Source organism: Lepidochelys kempii, chromosome 7, assembly GCF_965140265.1.
Source record: "Lepidochelys kempii isolate rLepKem1 chromosome 7, rLepKem1.hap2, whole genome shotgun sequence".
In the NCBI taxonomy this organism is placed as follows: domain Eukaryota; kingdom Metazoa; phylum Chordata; order Testudines; family Cheloniidae; genus Lepidochelys; species Lepidochelys kempii.
In genome coordinates, this window is record NC_133262.1 from 384,063 (window position 1) to 401,476 (window position 17,414).

The window sequence follows — 17,414 nt, forward strand, 5'->3', positions numbered from 1 at the left end:
GAGGTACGTCTTCTCTCTAATCCCAGAGGTCATTCTCACGCTAAAGCAGAATCATACCAAACTTATTCTTATTGCTATAGCTTGGCTCAGGCAATGTTAGCCCTCCAACGTACTGGTTTATTGGTTTGACCTCCCATATCGCTGCCTCTTCATCCCAACTTACTAACTCAGCACTATGATCAAGTTTTGCTTCCAGCAGTCACCCCTCTTCATCTCATGATGTGGATGCTTCATGGCTAGATGAGGAGGAAGGATATTTGGAAGGCGTTGCTTTGCTGTGGGTTAACAGCAGGAAAACCTCTAGTAGGGTAATCAAGTGGAAGTGTTTTTCAGCTTGGTCGCTTGCTTGGGGAAGCCAGCTGATGCTTGCCTGTATTCAGGACATTTTAGCATACCTATTGTACTTTGAGTCTTCTAGTCTCTCACTCAGTTCATCGTGGGTTCATTTCAAATCTTGCCATTTCATCTGCCTATCTGAGATCAGCCACTTTTCTTGAACCCCATGGTGGTTAGGTTTCTAAGGGATCATTTGTCTCTATCCACCTGTGAAAGAGCCAGTTCCCTTGTGGGACCGTAATATTGTCCTGGCTCCCCCCATGGGTACTCCTTTCGAGCCCCAGCAACCTGTTCTCTGTCCCTCCTGTGCCAGAAGACAGGCTTCCTTATAGTTGCAGCAGCATTATGCAAGCTGCAGGCCTTAATGGCACAGCCCCCATGCACAGGTTTTCAAGGACAGTGTGGCCCTGGAGCAGCAGCCACTTTTTTGTCAAAAGTGGATTCTCAGTTTCACCTTAACCAAAGGATTTATTTTCTAGAGTTCATTCCTAAACTGGACTCCAGCACAAATGAACAGTGTCTTCAGATGTTGGATATGAGGCAACACTTGCCATCCTACCTAGACAGAACTAAACCTTTTCAAGCATTGCCTCATTTGTTTATTTCCTATGTGGATTGAAGGAGGGGGGTCAGGTGGTCTCTGTGAAAACCATTCCAAATTCATAAATTCTTGCATTACACCAGCATCTGAAGTGGCTCAGACCATGCCTCCACAGAGATTGTGAGCTCATTTGACGAGGGCCTTAGCAACGGCAGTAGTATTCCTCAGTGATATTTCAATATTGGACATTTGCAGGGCGGCTACCTGGTCATCTAAACATACTTTTACTGCATCTAGATCTGATGCAAACTTTAGGAAGGCAATCCTGCAGTCACTGCTTAGGCAGATTGTGAGCTCCACCTCCTATGAGAACTGCTTGTGAGTCACTTGAATGGAAAATACATCTGCACGCATGTCTCAAAGAACAACAGTTACAATACCAGTAAGTAACCATCCTTTACGCTGGGTGCTGCCGGAAACACAGACCATCTCTCAGTGCACTATAACACTAATTATCCTGAGTTGTTGAGTATCTTGGTGGTGGTTCTCCTCCTGATGCTTCCTCTTCCTCCATCCCGTAGTCTTTACTCTCACTATTCACAGGGTGAGCTGAGCTGTTCCACTCTGGCCTCATTCCTGCAAGCTGCTCTAGATATCCAATAAAACAAACTGAGGGAGAGCCTCAGGGTGGAGGATCTCCACCTTTGCAACAGGAAAAGGTGGAAACATTGCTCCAGCTCATCAAAGGTATTTAGGTGCCTAAATGGAAGATCTGGGTCATTGTCTTTAAATGAAAAGCTCGTCTGGGAAGGGGGGTATTCTGTGTTTGTACAGTACCTAGCACAATGGTCTCCTAGGCACTATGGCAATACAAATAATTTATAACTTTTGCAAAAAGTGTATAATGCAGCAAAAAGTATAACAAGACACTAAGCATGTAGCCTGAGTTTCTTTGTGTGCTCATGCATATCTCATCCATTAAAGTTGCACCTATTAGTGATGTCACTAATTGTTCCTGAAGATAACCTGAACTTTTAGGTCTGTGGTGGTGGTGACAAGTCTTAGGACTTGTCTACGTTCAGAAGTTGCACCAGTTAATTTAAATTGGCTTAGTTAAACCAGTGCAACTTTTTGTCTGGACTTTATGGTATTGGTTTAGTTTGGGCTGGTAAATTTACAGGCCTAGAGTTAAGCTGATATAAGACAGGTTTATAGTGATATGAGTCCACCCACAAAGTTGCAACAACTTAATTATATTGGTATAAAATCGCCCCTTTAGGTATATTGATATAACTTTGTTTGTAGACGTGGTCTTAGTCTTAACTTAGAAATAGTTTTGTTTGAAATCCCTTTCTGTTTAGCAGCGTAGCAGACCATAATTCTCCAGTACTAGGTCTGAGAGATGTTACAAGTAGGGCTGTCAATTAATCGCAGTGAACTCACGCGATTAACTCAAAAAAATTAATCGTGATTAATTGCACTGTTAAAATATAGAATACCAATTGAAATGTATTAAATTTTTTGATGTTTTTCTACATTTTTAAATATCAATTTCAGTTACACCACAGAATACAAAGTTTACAGTGCTCATTTTATATTATTTTTATTACAAATATTTGCATTGTAAAAATGATAAAAGAAATAGTATTTTTCAATTCACCTCTTACAAGTACTGTCATGCAATCTCTTTATCATGAAAGTACAACGTACAAATGTGTAGGGGTTTTTGTTACATAACTGCACTCAAAAACAAAACAATGTAAAACTTTAGAGCCTACCAAGTCCACTCAGTCCTACTTCTTGTTCAGCCAATTGCTAAAAGAAACAAATTTGTTTACATTTATGGGAGATAATGCTGCCTGCTTCTTGTTTACAGTAGCACCTGAAAGTGAGAACAGGCGTTTGCATGGCACTGTGGTAGCCGGTGTCGCAAGATATTTACATGCCAGGTACGCTAAAGATTCATATGTCCTTTATGGTTCAGCCATCGTTCCAGAGGACATGCTTCCATGCTGATGACGCTCATTAAAAGAATAATGCGTTAATTAAATTTGTGACTGAACTCCTTGGGGGAGAATTGTATGTCTCCAGCTCTGTTTTACCCGCATTCTGCCATATATTTCATATTATAGCAGTCTCAGATGATGACCCAGCACATGTTGTTCGTTTTAAGAACACTTCCACGGCAAGTCTGACAAAATGCAAAGAAGATACCAATGTAAAATCTCTAAAGATAGCTACAGCACTCAACCCAAGATTTAAGAATTTGAAGTGCTTTCCAAATTCTGAGAGGGATGAGGTGTGGCGCATGCTTTCAGAAGTCTTAAAATAGCAACACTCTGATGCAGAAACTACAGAACCTAAATCACCAAAAACGAAAATCAACCTTGTGCTGGTGACATTTGACTCAGTTGATGAAAATGAACATGCGTTGGTCCACACTGCTCTGGATTGTTATCAAGCAGAACCCGTCATCAGCATGGGCGCATGACCTCTGAATGGTGGTTGAAGCATGAAGGGACATATTAATCTTTAGCGCATCTGGCATGTAAATATCTTGCGACACCAGCTACCACAGTGCCATGCAAACGCCTGTTCTCACTTTCAGGTGCTATTGTAAACAAGAAGCAGGCAGCATTATCTCCCATAAATGTAAACAAATTTGTTTCTTTTAGCGATTGGCTGAATAAGAAGTAGGACTGAGTGGACTTGGTAGGCTCTAAAGTTTTACATTGTTTTATTTTTGAATGCAGGGTTTTTTGTACATAATTCTACATTTGTAAATTAAACTTTCATGATGAAGAGATTGCCCCACGGTGCTTGTATTAGGTGAAATGAAATACTTTTTTACAGTGCAAATATTTGTAATAAAAAATAAATAGAAAGTGAGCTACTGTACACTTTGTATTCTGTGTTGTAATTGAAATCAATATATTTGAAAATGTGGAAAACAAAAAAAAATTAAATAAATGGTATTCTAGTCATCTTTTTAATCGCGCAACAGCTCTAATTACAAGAAAATATTTAGGGGAGCTATAAGTTTCTAAAAGGAAACATGCCAACATGCTGACATATTTTTCACTGGACTAACAGAATTTGTTATACCCAGATGATGGGCCAAAAATTCTAATCTTCAGGTTCTTGAAGTGATACGATTTTTATTATTTGTTACCTGCACTGCAGTAGTTTCTAGATATCTCATCCTCATTGTGCTAGGTGCTGTACAAACAAACAACAAAGAGATGGTCCCTGCCCCAACGAGCTTACAATATAAACATAAGCCAAGAGAGAACAACTGGATGGGGGTACACAAACAAGGAAATAATGAGACAATTCTGATGAGCATGATAAGCTGTGGTCATGTGGAAAAACAACCTTTCCATATATGTGGGAAATACCCTTGGAAGGGAGTCAGTTGTGATGGCTTTAGTGGTGGTAAGTACCCCAGAGGGGGATTGTCAGGAAATATCTGAGCTGATCAGACAGCTAGGCTATTTATGGGGAATTGTGTCTACCCTTCACCTGGGATACAGCTGGATAATTATGAGGAAATTCACCATCAGGGATTGGACTCTGCTAATGTAATTGGAGTTGGGTTTGTTCAATTCTCTCATTGTTGGGTTTCACCAAAAGAACATACATGAAAGCATCCAAATTAAGCAACCATCCACAAACAAAATACCCCAAGCAGAGCTATTAGCCTCAAAAAAGTGGAGACTTACTATAGAATCCTCTAGGGACCTTGATATAGATTTTTACATGGAAGAGGCTCAGATATTATGGTGGTGGATGGCAGGATAAAAATGCAGAGAGTGAGAGAGAGACCCGATACATGTATTCCACTAAATAAGAGGGTTGTTTTTTTTTGACCACTCTCAGGTGAGCAGCATGAAGAAGAAGGACCGGGCAGGGAAGAATATTATCCATTGTTTAGATGACTTTAAAATGATTGGAGCAAATGGCTTCCATATCCTTCAGCTAAGAATAGTGGCTTTCTCTGTTTGCAATGCCATCAGCCAGACAGAATGCTATGCTGTTGAAAAGACTGGCTGTGTCCGTGTGGGAGGGATGGGCCTGGAATTGGGAGCAAGGGGCCAGCCTGGGGTATGTAGAATGGCAGCTGGGAGTGGAAGAGAGGGGCTGGACTGGGGGTGTGGGGGTGTGGGATGGGGACTGGGGGTGGGAGCGAAGGACTAGCTGAGGGGACATAGGATGGCAGCTGAGAGCGGGGGCCAGTCTGGGGGGCATAGGATGGCACTGGGAGTGGGAGTCAGGGGCCAGCCTGGGGAGTGGGGCGTAGGATGGCAGCTGGGAGGGAGGGGTTGGCTGTGGCTTGTCTAGTTAACATCAAAGTGAGTGGGGATAGCATTCTCTCTCTCTCAGTGAATCCCTGACTTTCCTACATGTGTGCTTGGTATTTGAGTTGCTGGGCCCTTCTCTGCGATGTCTGATGAGGAGCCATGGAGCCCAGGGTCTCCCCTTGCCCTTTGTGAAAAAAGTCCTACAGCAGGTGAGAGCTCGGAGCACTGGAAGCGTGAGGACACAGGGAGCGGGGTGGGGGAGGCCTGGGGGTAGAGAAGATAGCTGGGCAGGTTGGGTGTGCAGTGGAGGAACCTTTTAGAACACTCAGGATTATTTTACTAAAGCATAAAATCCAAATGTGGTTTTGTCCCAAATTTAAATACAATTCTGGTGAGATGGAGATCATTTCCCTACCCAATTACACACCTGCCCTCTCACATGCACATCTTAGGCTATGTTTTTATCTTCCAGTGAAGAGGACTGGAATAGCTAACAATATACTGGTTGGGTTTGTCTGCAGTTTATTCCAGTGTGATTAAAATAAACCCACAGAGGAACAGACCAAAGGGGTCAAACCTGTTACAAGGAAGTACTGGTCCGTCGTCCCTTCAGGGAAGAAAACAAAAAGTAAAAATGTGACATAAATCCAAGGAAGAACAAACAGAGCAAAAGCTGTGCCCATGTCTCATCTCTTGGGCTAGCAGGACCAGTTGCGAGTCTTCCAAACCGGTACAGCCATATCCGCCCACCAGAGCTCGAACAAAGCAGCCTCAGGTTGCAGAAACAGACCTGGAGGCACTACTGAGGCACTTCTTTATGTATTAAACTGATGTGTGCTGTTACTGTGCATGACAAAACAACTTCCTCGTCTTGCTCCAGAGGTGCCTGCACTTCAGTGGCAGAAATAAGCTCTGTCTAGATTTATTTGTCAAACGCATCAGGACTTTTTGCTATGAAAAGTCAATAAAAATCCAAGATATTTTTAAGACATTACAAAATTAGTTAACAAAAATACCAAAATGATGAAATAACTAAAAAGCTGTTAGCTAACAGGAAATACAAGTATATGTTTTAACCTGAATTGTGTGGCAGTACCTAACATTAAAATGCATACGGTGAAAAGAATCAATGTCCTTACGTGACCTTTTGGGTTGCCTAGCCTGGCCTAACCCCTAATTTTACTGGAATTTTAAAAGAGCTGCTTATTCAGATTTCAGTGGTCTTTTGTAGACTGGTGCCTGGGAAATTCACTACTGATATTCGCAAAAAGAAAAGGAGTACTTGTGGCACCTTAGAGACTAACCAATTTATTTGAGCATAAGCTTTCGTGACAAAAGCTTATGCTCAAATAAATTGGTTAGTCTCTAAGGTGCCACAAGTACTCCTTTTCTTTTTGCGAATACAGACTAACATGGCTGCTACTCTGAAACCTGTCACTACTGATATTGTTGAGGTTGCAGGTTGCAAAGTGACATATTTAGAAAGTTGGTTCAGCTCAGAATAGTCAGTATTATGGAGTGTTACTTCACTGAGCAACTCTTGAAAATTAATCTGCTGCCCACAGGGACACATGAAACAAACCTGCCTGTCATCCATACCGTCTGTTGACATAAGAACCTCCATCTGGCTGCTGTAGCTTTGACAACATCATAGAAAATTTTTTTTTCCTCCCTCCACAATTAAAAATCTGCTGTTGACAAGCTGACTTCAGTGTGCAGTCATAGCCAGCACTGAAAGCAAGATACACATGGAGACCACTTAGTTAAGCAGTCCTGAGTTGGCTCCAGTTTGACTGTGAGGTTTGTCTATATAGCTTTCTTCATGGTATTACAAATTGCTAGCACTTTGCTTCATAGCTCTCTCTTTCCTTCCACACAACACGACCAGAGGCCTGGGCTGCAGCAAGTGCCATGGCTGAATGATATTTTCATTCAGGGAGTAATCCCCCATGCTCTGATCAGAATCACAATCTTTCTCCATCCTCCACATAGTCTTGGTATTTTACTTAAACAAACATGCCAGAAACGATGTTTCTTACACAGTGTCCATGGACTGCTAGGGAATGGAAAAGGCTAACAGATCTCAAAGTTCAGTTACAACCACATGGTACATCTCAGAACTCTTGAGTTTTTCTGTGATCCACTTGTCAAGATGTCAGAGGAACATTTGCTACCTAAGCACCCCAGCCTCCTCCAGAGGCTTGGTGTAGATGAAATGGACTCTTCCTCCTTTAGCCTGTTTCTCAAATAGCATCTGAAACCCTCTATGGGTGGGAATTAAGAGGTCATCTTACTCTGAATTAACTCCTGCTCCCATGGGAAAATTCATCTGAACATCTTGGAACTAACAAGCTGTGTGCTCAACTTCACTCAAACTTTGCTTCTTATTGTATCCCTTCCTCCATCCTTTGTCTACTTAAGATCTTGAGACAGGAACCTTTGTCTTCATACCGGTCTTTAAAGTGCTAAGCAAACAATAATTCTTATTACTAGAGTTAGGGACTGCTGAGGTGGCATTTTCCTTCTGTTCCCTCCATTTGAAGTGGGTTAGGTACTCTTCCCCCCCACAAATTATCTTTGAGGCTGAAATTTCTCCTTATTTGATGTGCAGCCCAGAAAGTGGTTTATTTTGAAAGTGTTAAGAAAATCTGTCAACATGTGACTTAACAGAGTGTAAAACAGGACTTTTCAGTAGCCATTCTGCTGCTACTGATATTATATTTGGCTAACTCAGAAACAATGTCTTGTGAGTATCAGTGAGTCTGTTAAAACCTTCATTTACTAATCAATGTTCATTAGTGGGTTATTCTCCATGTGTAGAGTATGTTTTCTTCCCAAACAGTTAAGTCCCTAAATTCTTGACTCTTCAGACTTTCCGTGCTCCATAACAAGGTATCCTTTTCCTGCAGCAATGAACCGTTGTCCTTCTCTTTTCCCTACACACTTTAACTAACTCTATATATTCTTGTTTGGGTCTCTCCCCAATACCATTGCAGGTTTTATTTCTACTTATTTGTAATATGGTAGTGCCTAGAGACCAAGGCCCCTTTGTGCTAGGTACTGTAAAAACCTATATAACACAGAGAAAGTCCCTGTCTCAAAAAGCTTACAATCTAAGTGTAAGATTACAGACAACAGATTGATGCAACAAACAGTTGTGGGTGAGGGTAGAGAGACCAAGAAACAATGAGATGATGTTGGTCAGCATGATAATTAGTGATCACAAATCTGAGCCAGTTCATGAAAAGCCATGTCTTGTTGCTTACATTTTTCCTGGTCAAATTATATCCTTTTGCACCTTAATTATAGTGTCCCCAGCCACTTTCTTATGAGTGGATTGTAATACTTCCTTCCATTGCACCTTGCTACTTGGTTCCCCAAAATCTACTTTCTTCGTACTAGTGCAATGTGGGAGTTCCCCATTTCTCACTATGCTAAATCCAAGTAGCTCAGACGTCACCTCTTTCTTTCTAGGTCCTATGATGAAACCATTAGTTTTATCACACCACTTGCTCCCATAATACCCCTCTAGCCAGTCAAGGTAGGTAAGGTAAGACAAACTTCTGCCAGTATTTCACTGCTGACAGCCCTATGCGGTCTAGGACGGCTGCCTTCACCACCTCATAGTCCTTGGCCTGGTCGTTGCTCAGTGGCATATAGGTGGCTTGAGCCTTGCCGGCCACATAGTGAGCCAGTTGTAGGGCCCAGGTTGCCCTATCCCATCTGGCACCCATGGCTACCCACTCAAAGCTACAAAGAAAGGTGTCCGGGTCATCTGCCATCTTACATAGGCCTAACACCGTTGCGCGGGTGCCCTCACCTCACAGGGGATTCACCAGTCTTTGTAGGAGCTGCTGCTGCACACTGACCTGCTCCTTTATAAAGTCCTGGAGAGTTTTCTGTTGCTCCGCTTGCCAGGTAAGTAAGGCCTGCCTCTCTAGCTGGTGGGATTGCTGGAAGGCTTGCAGTGCCTTCCGCATCTTCTCCTGTTGCTTTGCTAGCCACTGCAGGGTTCCCTCCATCTCTGAGCCACCAAGTTTTTGTGCTGGCTTCAGATCTCGGACAAGCCCCCAGGTATAGCAAGGTGCATGTTGGGCCCCTCTGGTTTCGGCCCCTGTTGCCCTCTCCAGTCAGTCAGGAACACCTCAACTTGATGCAACACCAGTGTTCTTTATTTCCACTTGTTTTCCTGCCACCACTTTCCACCAATGTACAGGTTTCGCAGCCAACTGCAGGCCTGGCCAGCAACAAACCAGAAGACTCCCACCTCCCTCTGTGCCTGTGCCCGGGCCCGGGCCCGGGCCTGGGCCTCCCCCCACCTACCTACCTTCCTCCCTCCAGCTTCCTCCCAGCCTTTATAGCCCTGGCTAATGAGGCTGGCAGGTACTGCCTATTACCAGGTAGACACCGGGCTATTCACCCAGCCCCAATCCATTCCCCTTGATTGAGGCTGGAGTGACAGGGGCTGAGTAAATCCTTCTCACTCAGCACCCTGTCACAGATGCTGACTCCAAGCAGATGCATGGGATTCCCTATATTGGGATGGCCTCCTTCAGAATTTTCCATGTTATCTGTGTCTCATTCTTCATAAACATCAGAATCTGTGTGAAACACCAAGTCTATTATGTTGGACTCTTTCTTTTGTGACATCACCTAAAGCTGCTCCTAGGAGTGGTCTCTGCATTCCTGATTGTTAATCACTGTCTGTGGTTCATACAGGTACTGGCAGGGCTGCAGTTCCTGCATACCAATTGTCGGATTATCCACACAGACATCAAGCCAGAGAACATCTTGCTGCAGGTGGATGAAGAGAGTCTCCAGAAGCTTCTGCATGACACAGCTGCCTGGATCCAAAGCATAGATCTGGGCCTAAAGAAACCAGGTAGGCTGGAAAGGGTAAAGATTTGCAGAGTTTAGTGCAGAAAGTGGGACTCATACAGGTGCTAGGATTCCTGCGAGGAACAAGAACATTCCTGCTTACTACACCCCAACTTCAGCCTATGGAGACTTCATACCAAGCGTAAATATACAGTTGGAGAAATTCCTCCACTCCCTGGTAAGAGGCCATTGGCCTAGATGACCCTGTATTGGTATGCCTTTTCCACCTCTAGTTTCCAGGAGTAAGCCTATCTGTTTCATATACCAATCACTCAAATCCCAGTCTAGGTCTGTTTGTGCATAGACATGCTGCTGCAGATGGGTTTGTGTGTAGGAGCAACTGGAAGATTATGAGCATTTGCTGATACTGTACATTTCCATCACTTCTGAGAAATTACTCACAGCCTTACAGTACAATACAGGTCCACCTTGTATAGCACTTTTCGTGCTAATTGTAACCCAAAGTACTTTGTTTTAACCATGCAAAGGCCCATCTCTAGTATTTGATGTTTAAAGGAGACCTGTGTTTACTGCTCTTCTTCAGGCTTATATAGGCATTGCAATGACTTCTCAGGGTCTCTTCATCTCAGTGCTTCCTCTGGTTGTAGATAGTACCTATGTAACTCAATGGGCTAATGTTTTTTCCTGTGTCCTCTTTCACCTGGGGCAGTCTGTGAGCCCTGGAGTCAGTGCAGATAGACCAACAGCCTTCATAAACAGCAAATGCTGGAAAATAAAGCCCTCCCTTGTTTTTTTTTGTTTGGGTGTTTTTTTTTTTGTTTTTTTTGCTTTATGCACTGGCTTCTGTGACTTTAAAATAAAACATTCTCATTTGTGACTTCTATTTTCTCCGAGACAGTTTAACAGCAGCCACAGTCAAGATCAAACTCCTGTTTCACAAAGCTCAATGTCCTGGCATCAAGAGCTGCTGCGACAGGCTCTCGTGTCTCAGAGAGTACAGTTATCCCAATAAATGTCTTTGCCTGACCGGGGCACCAGCAAGGCCCAGTTGCTTTCCATTAGTCCCATCAAAATTGACGAAGTAGGAATTCCTATCCAGCCACTCTTTGCCCAGTTAAATTTATCACCATAGATCTGAGAACCATGTCTGACAACCAGAATATCAGAAACAGAGAGGGGGATTGTATTGGCACAGGAATGGAAACAAATCTGATCTGCTGAAAGGGAGCAGCATCCTCAAAACTATGCAATTCATGGGGACATCACGATGAGATGGACACGCAGCTCCCCCTGCTATTCTGACGCAGTTGATGCCCCTCAATCCAGCCCTGCAGCATCTCCTCCCACTCCCTCCTACAGATCTGCTGATGCCTTTTACTCCTGCTCACACATATACACAGCTCTGTCACTGCAAACTAGTCCTCATTTGTGATCCAGACAGTCACATTTGACAAGAAATCTTCAGAGGAGAACATCTAGTTCATGTTCTCAGTGTTAAACTATTCCATTCTATTCTGTTCTATTTAGGTTCTTATTCTGAGAATGCTACTTCCTTTCTAAAAAAAAATGATGAGGGGTCCTTGTGGCACCTTAGAGACTAACAAATTTATTTGGGCATAAGCTTTCTTGGGCTAAAACCCACTTCATCAGATGAATGGAGTGGAAAATACAGTAGAGCGGTAGGGAGGTTTAGGTTGGATATTAGGAAAAACTTTTTCACTAGGAGGTGGTGAAACACTGGAATGCGTTGCCTAGGGAGGTGGTGGAATCTCCTTCCTTAGAAGTTTTTAAGGTCAGGCTTGACAAAGCCCTGGCTGGGATGATTTAATTGGGGATGGGTCCTGCTTTTGAGCTGGGGGTTGGACTAGATGACCTCCTGAGGTCCCTTCCAACCCTGATATTCTATGATTAAATACACAGCATATGAAAAGATGGGAGTTGCCTTACCAAGTGGGGGTCATGGCTAATGAGCCAATTCAGTGAAGGTGAGAATAGCCCACTTCCACCTTAACTGAGTTGGCTCGTTAGCACTGACCCTCCACTTGGTAAGGTAACTCCCATCTTTTCATATGCTGTGTATTTATATCTCTCTACTGCATTTTCCACTCCCTGCATCTGATGAAGTGGGTTTTAGCCCACAAAAGCTTATGCCCAAATAAATGTGTTAGTCTCTAAGGTGCCACAAGGACTTCTCGTTGTTTTTGCTGACACAGACTCTACCACTCTGAAACCTACTTCCTTTCTGTAATTTAAACACAACACCAGCACTTGTAGTCTGAGTCTTTGCACCAGAGATATTCCTCACCTTCTAGGAATGATCTGGGAGATGTAACACATTTTATGTCAGAGCTTGTCTCACGGTGCTGCTGTTTCATGGGCCTAATGTTCTAGGGTGAATGGTGACACTAAATTATTGACAGATTTTTGCTTGAATCAGGCTTGCATGGTAGTGTATGACATATTAACGAGCACTTCATTGTAAAGTAACATAATCTGGAAGATATTTGAGGGAAAGGGATGTCTTTTCCAAGATAAAAATCAAAAGAGAGGAAGGTGATCAGGAACAGTCAACATAGATTCACCAAGGGCAAGTCATGCCTGACCTACCTGATTGCCTTCTGTGATGAGATAACTGGCTCTGTGGATATGGGGAAAGCGGTGGATGTGATATATCTTGACTTTAGCAAAGCTTTTGATATGCTCTCCCACCGTATTTTTGCCAGCAAGATAAAAAAATATGGATTGGATGAATGAATTATAAGGTGGATAGAAAGCTGGCTAGATTGTTGGGCTCTACGGGTAGTGATCAATGGCTCGATGTCTAGTTGGCAGCCGGTATCAAGTGGAGTGCCCCAGGGGTTGATCCGGGAGCCAGTTTTGTCAACAGCTTTGTTAATGATCTGGATGATAGGATGAATTGCACCCTCAGCAAGTTTACAGATGACACTAAGCTGGAGGGAGAGGTAGATACGCTGAAGGGTAGGGATAGGGTCCAGAGTGACCTAGACAAATTAGAGGATTGGGCCAAAAGAAATCTGATGAGGTTCAACAAGGACAAGTGCAGAGTCCTGCACTTAGGGCGGAAGAATTCCATGCACCGCTACAGGCTGGGGACCGACTGGCTAAGCAGCAGTTCTGCAGAAAAGGACCTGGGGATTACAGTGGACAAGAAGCTGGATATGAGTCAGCAGTGTGCCCTTGTTGCCAAGAAGGCCAACCGCATATTGGGCTGTATTAGTAGGAGCATTGCCAGCAGATCAAGGGAAGTGATTATTCCCCTCTATTCGGCACTGGTGAGGCCACACTTGGAGTATTGTGTCCAGTTTTGGTCCCCCCACTACAGAAGGGATGTGGACAAATTGGAGAGAGTCCAGCTGTGAGCAACGAAAATGATTAGAGGGCTGGGGCACATGACTTATGAGGAGAGACTGAGGGAACTGGGGTTATTTAGTCTGCAGAAGAGAAGAGTGAGGGGGGATTTGATAGCAGCCTTCAATTACCTGAACGGGGGGTTCCAAAGAAGATGGAGCTCAGCTGTTCTCAGTGGCGGCAGATGACAGAACGAGGAGTAATGGTCTCAAGTTGCAGTGGGCGAGGTCTAGGTTGGATATTAGGAAACACTATTTCACTAGGACGGTGGTGAAGCACTGTGGAATCTCCATCCTTAGAGGTTTTTAAGGCCTGGCTTGACAAAGCCCTGGCTGGGATGATTTAGTTGGGGGTTTGTCCTGCTTTGAGCAAGAGGTTGGACTAGATGGCCTCCTGAGGTCTCTTCCAACCCTGATATTCTATGATTCTGTGAAAAGGTAGCTGGTCGCCTTTCAATTCTCTGGCAGACAGAATCTGCTCTGAAGTCAGTACCCTGGAGGGGTCATATTTCCTTTTGCTGATATTGTCAGAGGAGAAAAGCGAGTGCTATGGCTCTAGTCTGAGGGACTTAGGAGGGAGTGCTCTTTCCTGAGTCAGTGTTGGCCCCAGTGCCCCAGCTTGGTGGTAAGGGCACTGTGATGCAGAGTGGGTGAGTGACTGAGTAGGGGGCACTCTTCCCTCTCAGTTGGTGCTGACCCCAATGCTCCACTTCAGACAACAACAGGCTGTTCTTCTAAAATCCTCTTGCCGATCTAACTGGATACCAGATTCTTCTTCGTGTCCTCTCCTAAGCACATAGAAGTTTCAGTGGTAGGTAAAGAGGAATCACCTCTCTGTAAAGCACTGTAGGATCCTTTGGGCTGAAAGACATTAGATAAAGGCAAAAACATACATGAATGATCTGTGTTGAATGAGATACCTGTTAGTTTGGAGACAGAGAGACAAGGGTGATGAGGTAATATCTTTTATTGGTCTGACTTCTGTTGGTGAGAGAGACAAGCTTTGGAGCTACACAGAGCTCTTCCTCAGGTCTGGGAAAGGTACTCAGGGAGTCACAGCTAAATACAAGATCAATCAGATAGTTTAGCTTTCGTGCTTAGCACATATGCTGAGGGATCATTTAAGGTGAAGTGGCCTTCATAGGGTCTGAGTCATAGGACAAAAGGGGGATTAGTGGGTTACAGATTGTTGTAATAAACCATAAATCCAGTGTCTGTCTTAAAACCATGATTTATTGTATCTAGCAAAGTTGTGGATTTAAGCTCTGTTTTTCCTCATTCAGGAATTCTTGCCAATCAATTGGATCATTACAATATAATGAAAATGGGAGTGAAAATTGCAGACCTAGGCAGCGCATGCTGGACCGTGAGTCAGTTTCAACTCTCACCCCCCCATGATAAAGGAGCCTGTTCTCTCTTTTCTGACTCTGATCTTGGTGTCTGTCCATCACTGTACATCTCCTTGAAAAGTTTTATTGCAGCGTGTGCTGTGAAAGAGAGAGTGATTTCATCTTGTAATGTGTGTGTTTGTCCTCTGCACTCCCAGCTCAGAGCTGAGCTCTATACTCTGGGTCATGCTGCATGCTTTGGACAAGCTTGTATGTGCATACAGTTAGCTACTACAGCTAGGAATGTCAAACAATGTCAATCAAGTAGAAACGTCTAATCATGAAGAGAATGAAGGGAAATCACACCAGGTGTTCTGGGGTTCAGAATGTAGATCTGCTGTATCCTGCATGAGATTGGGTATGTGCATTCAGCATATTCCATCCATGGTCTGTCCCACTGTGTCCTGGACTTTGCTGTGATTTTCTTTGTTTCTAATCAGTTGTGAACCACTAGCCATAGTCTGTCCTTTCTGTTGCAGTACAAGCCCCTTTCCAAAGAGATCCAGACCCAGCCATACCGAGCCCTGGAAGTTCTTCTTGGGTTAGATTACAGCACTCCTGCAGATATCTGGAGCACAGCCTGCCTGGTAGGGACTCTCAGCCCAATGGACATGGTGACTGCAGTTTACCACAGATGTGAACATGAATGACACACCAGCAACCCTGCGAAAATATCTGTCTGCAGCCATCAATTTATCTTACTGCATTTGGGAGTAAGAAAAATCTTGTCTGAAGAAGTCATGTTATTAAAAATAGGCACTCTGCAAATACCAACTTCTGTTCAAAGTTGTACTGCAGATAAACCTCCTCTTAATCTTCTTGTCCCTATATTGATTACAAGGCAATTTAATATCCTATATATGGAACCTAACATATGTCAAACTGAACCAGATACACACTGAGATTTACCCAGGCAAAGGGGAATGTGATGTCTGTGGTGGCAGAGCACCTGCAGGTGTTTCCTTATCTTGGGAACATTCCTGTGTCATGGAGTATTGGAGAAGTGAAGAACGGGGTGGTGCTGAGGGAGTGGAGGGACTGGTGAAGAATGACTCTCTTGACTGTCTGGCTTGGGCACTGAGTTGGATTAATAGGCTATTTCATTTCCAGGCATTTGAAATGGCGACTGGCAACCTCCTTTTTGAACCCCAGGCTGGGAAATATTTCTCCAGAGATGATGGTAGGATTCTGTCATCTTCAGTGACTTTATTGATGACATGGTCATAAAATCTAAATATCCAGCTTCTCATTTTCCCCCATTCTCTCTCTCTCTCTAGATCATGTTGCTCGTATCATTGAACTCCTGGGAAGAATTCCTCCTAAAATTGCTTTCTCCTGGAAACAGTCATCAAAATTCTTCAGCGGACAAGGTGAAAATAGGAGCTGGGGAGTTACCCAGAGAGGCAGAGGCGCTGACTCCGTGGGTGCTCCAGGGCTGGAGCACCCATGGGAAAAAAATGGTGGGTGCTGAGCACCCACCGACAGGCTCCCTATCCCCCACCTCCCTTTCCCCCCAGTACCCTATTCGTATCAGTGCCTCCTGCCCACCAGTGGGTCCTGCCAATCAGCACTTCCCCCTCCCACCTGCCTGCTGCAATCAGCTGTTTTGCAGCATGCAGGAGGCTGGAAGGAGGAAGGGGAGGAGCAAGGACATGGCACATTCGAGGGAGGGATGGAACGGGGCAGGAAGAGTCACAGCAGGGGTGGGAAGATGTGGGGCAGGGCAGAGGTGTGGCCTTGGAGACAGGGGTGGAGTGGGGGTGGGGCCTAGGGCAGAACCAGGGGTCAAGAACCCCCCGGCACAATGGAAAGTCGCCACCTGTGCAGAAGGGTGCAGATCTCTGGCCCACCCCTAAATAACTTGCTCTTTGAAAAACAAACAAAAAGCTATCTTAAGCAAAGCTCTCTGTTATCAGGGAGGAGAGCTGAAGACTCCATGAAGTCCTCTAGGACCTTGCTATGCCAACCTATTGACTGGAGAGTTACTCAGGAGATGGATGCCTGTACAAAATTCTAAAGTTGGTAGCAGTTTCTTAGTCCAGTGAGAGAGAGAGAGTAGAAACGGGATGAAAATAATTAAATGAGAGTCAAGCTGGCAGAAGCCTGAAATTCAGGAATTATGCTGAGAGAGGACAAGCACATTCTCTTCCCAGCTCCGCCCCCTTTGCCTCCAGCCCAGTCTGTCTAAAATGCGCCCTCTCCTCTGTTTGAATCTCTTTGCTGTCTCTCCTTTGGCTCATCAAGTTTAAACATTTTGTCCTTGACTCCAAGGTCCTACCTAACACTGTCCCTCCCCACTTTCCCACTTAGTCTCTTACTATGTTCCTTTCTCCACTCAGCCAGTGAAACAGCCTCAAAGGACCTGCCACTAATATTTTTCTCTCACTACCATTTCTGTGCCTTTTTAGTGCTCTATCATGCTCCCATACCTGGGAGAACCTCCAAATATTGGTCTGACAATCCCCTCCCAGCTCATTCAGGTCCCTCTTGAAGGCTCATTCTCCTTCGAATGCTTGCTCATGTCGATTCCTTTCTAGGTGTGTGTGGTCGTCAGAGATTTTTGCCGTAGCAGTATCCTTAGGGTCAGCAGTGGCGCTCCCTTGAGTGCCATGCTCATGCGTTAGTATATTAGGTGCCACCG

The 17,414-nt window shown here is 44.3% G+C and overlaps 1 protein-coding gene across 7 annotated transcripts in view; it reads left to right on the forward strand.

Moving 5' to 3' along the window:
* Positions 1-17,414, forward strand: part of LOC140913990 (SRSF protein kinase 3-like) — a 61,561-nt gene that overhangs the window by 36,073 nt on the left and 8,074 nt on the right. For 6 of the 7 annotated variants that reach the window (XM_073350774.1, XM_073350776.1, XM_073350771.1 and 3 more), the window contains 5 exons: positions 9,898-10,060; positions 14,669-14,751; positions 15,253-15,360; positions 15,884-15,953; positions 16,051-16,143. In XM_073350774.1, the coding sequence (XP_073206875.1) occupies positions 9,898-10,060; positions 14,669-14,751; positions 15,253-15,360; positions 15,884-15,953; positions 16,051-16,143 (517 nt within the window). Of the gene's footprint in view, positions 1-4,756; positions 4,845-5,280; positions 5,388-9,897; positions 10,061-14,668; positions 14,752-15,252; positions 15,361-15,883; positions 15,954-16,050; positions 16,144-17,414 lie in introns of all 7 variants that reach the window. The other variant, XM_073350777.1, reaches the window with a different exon arrangement.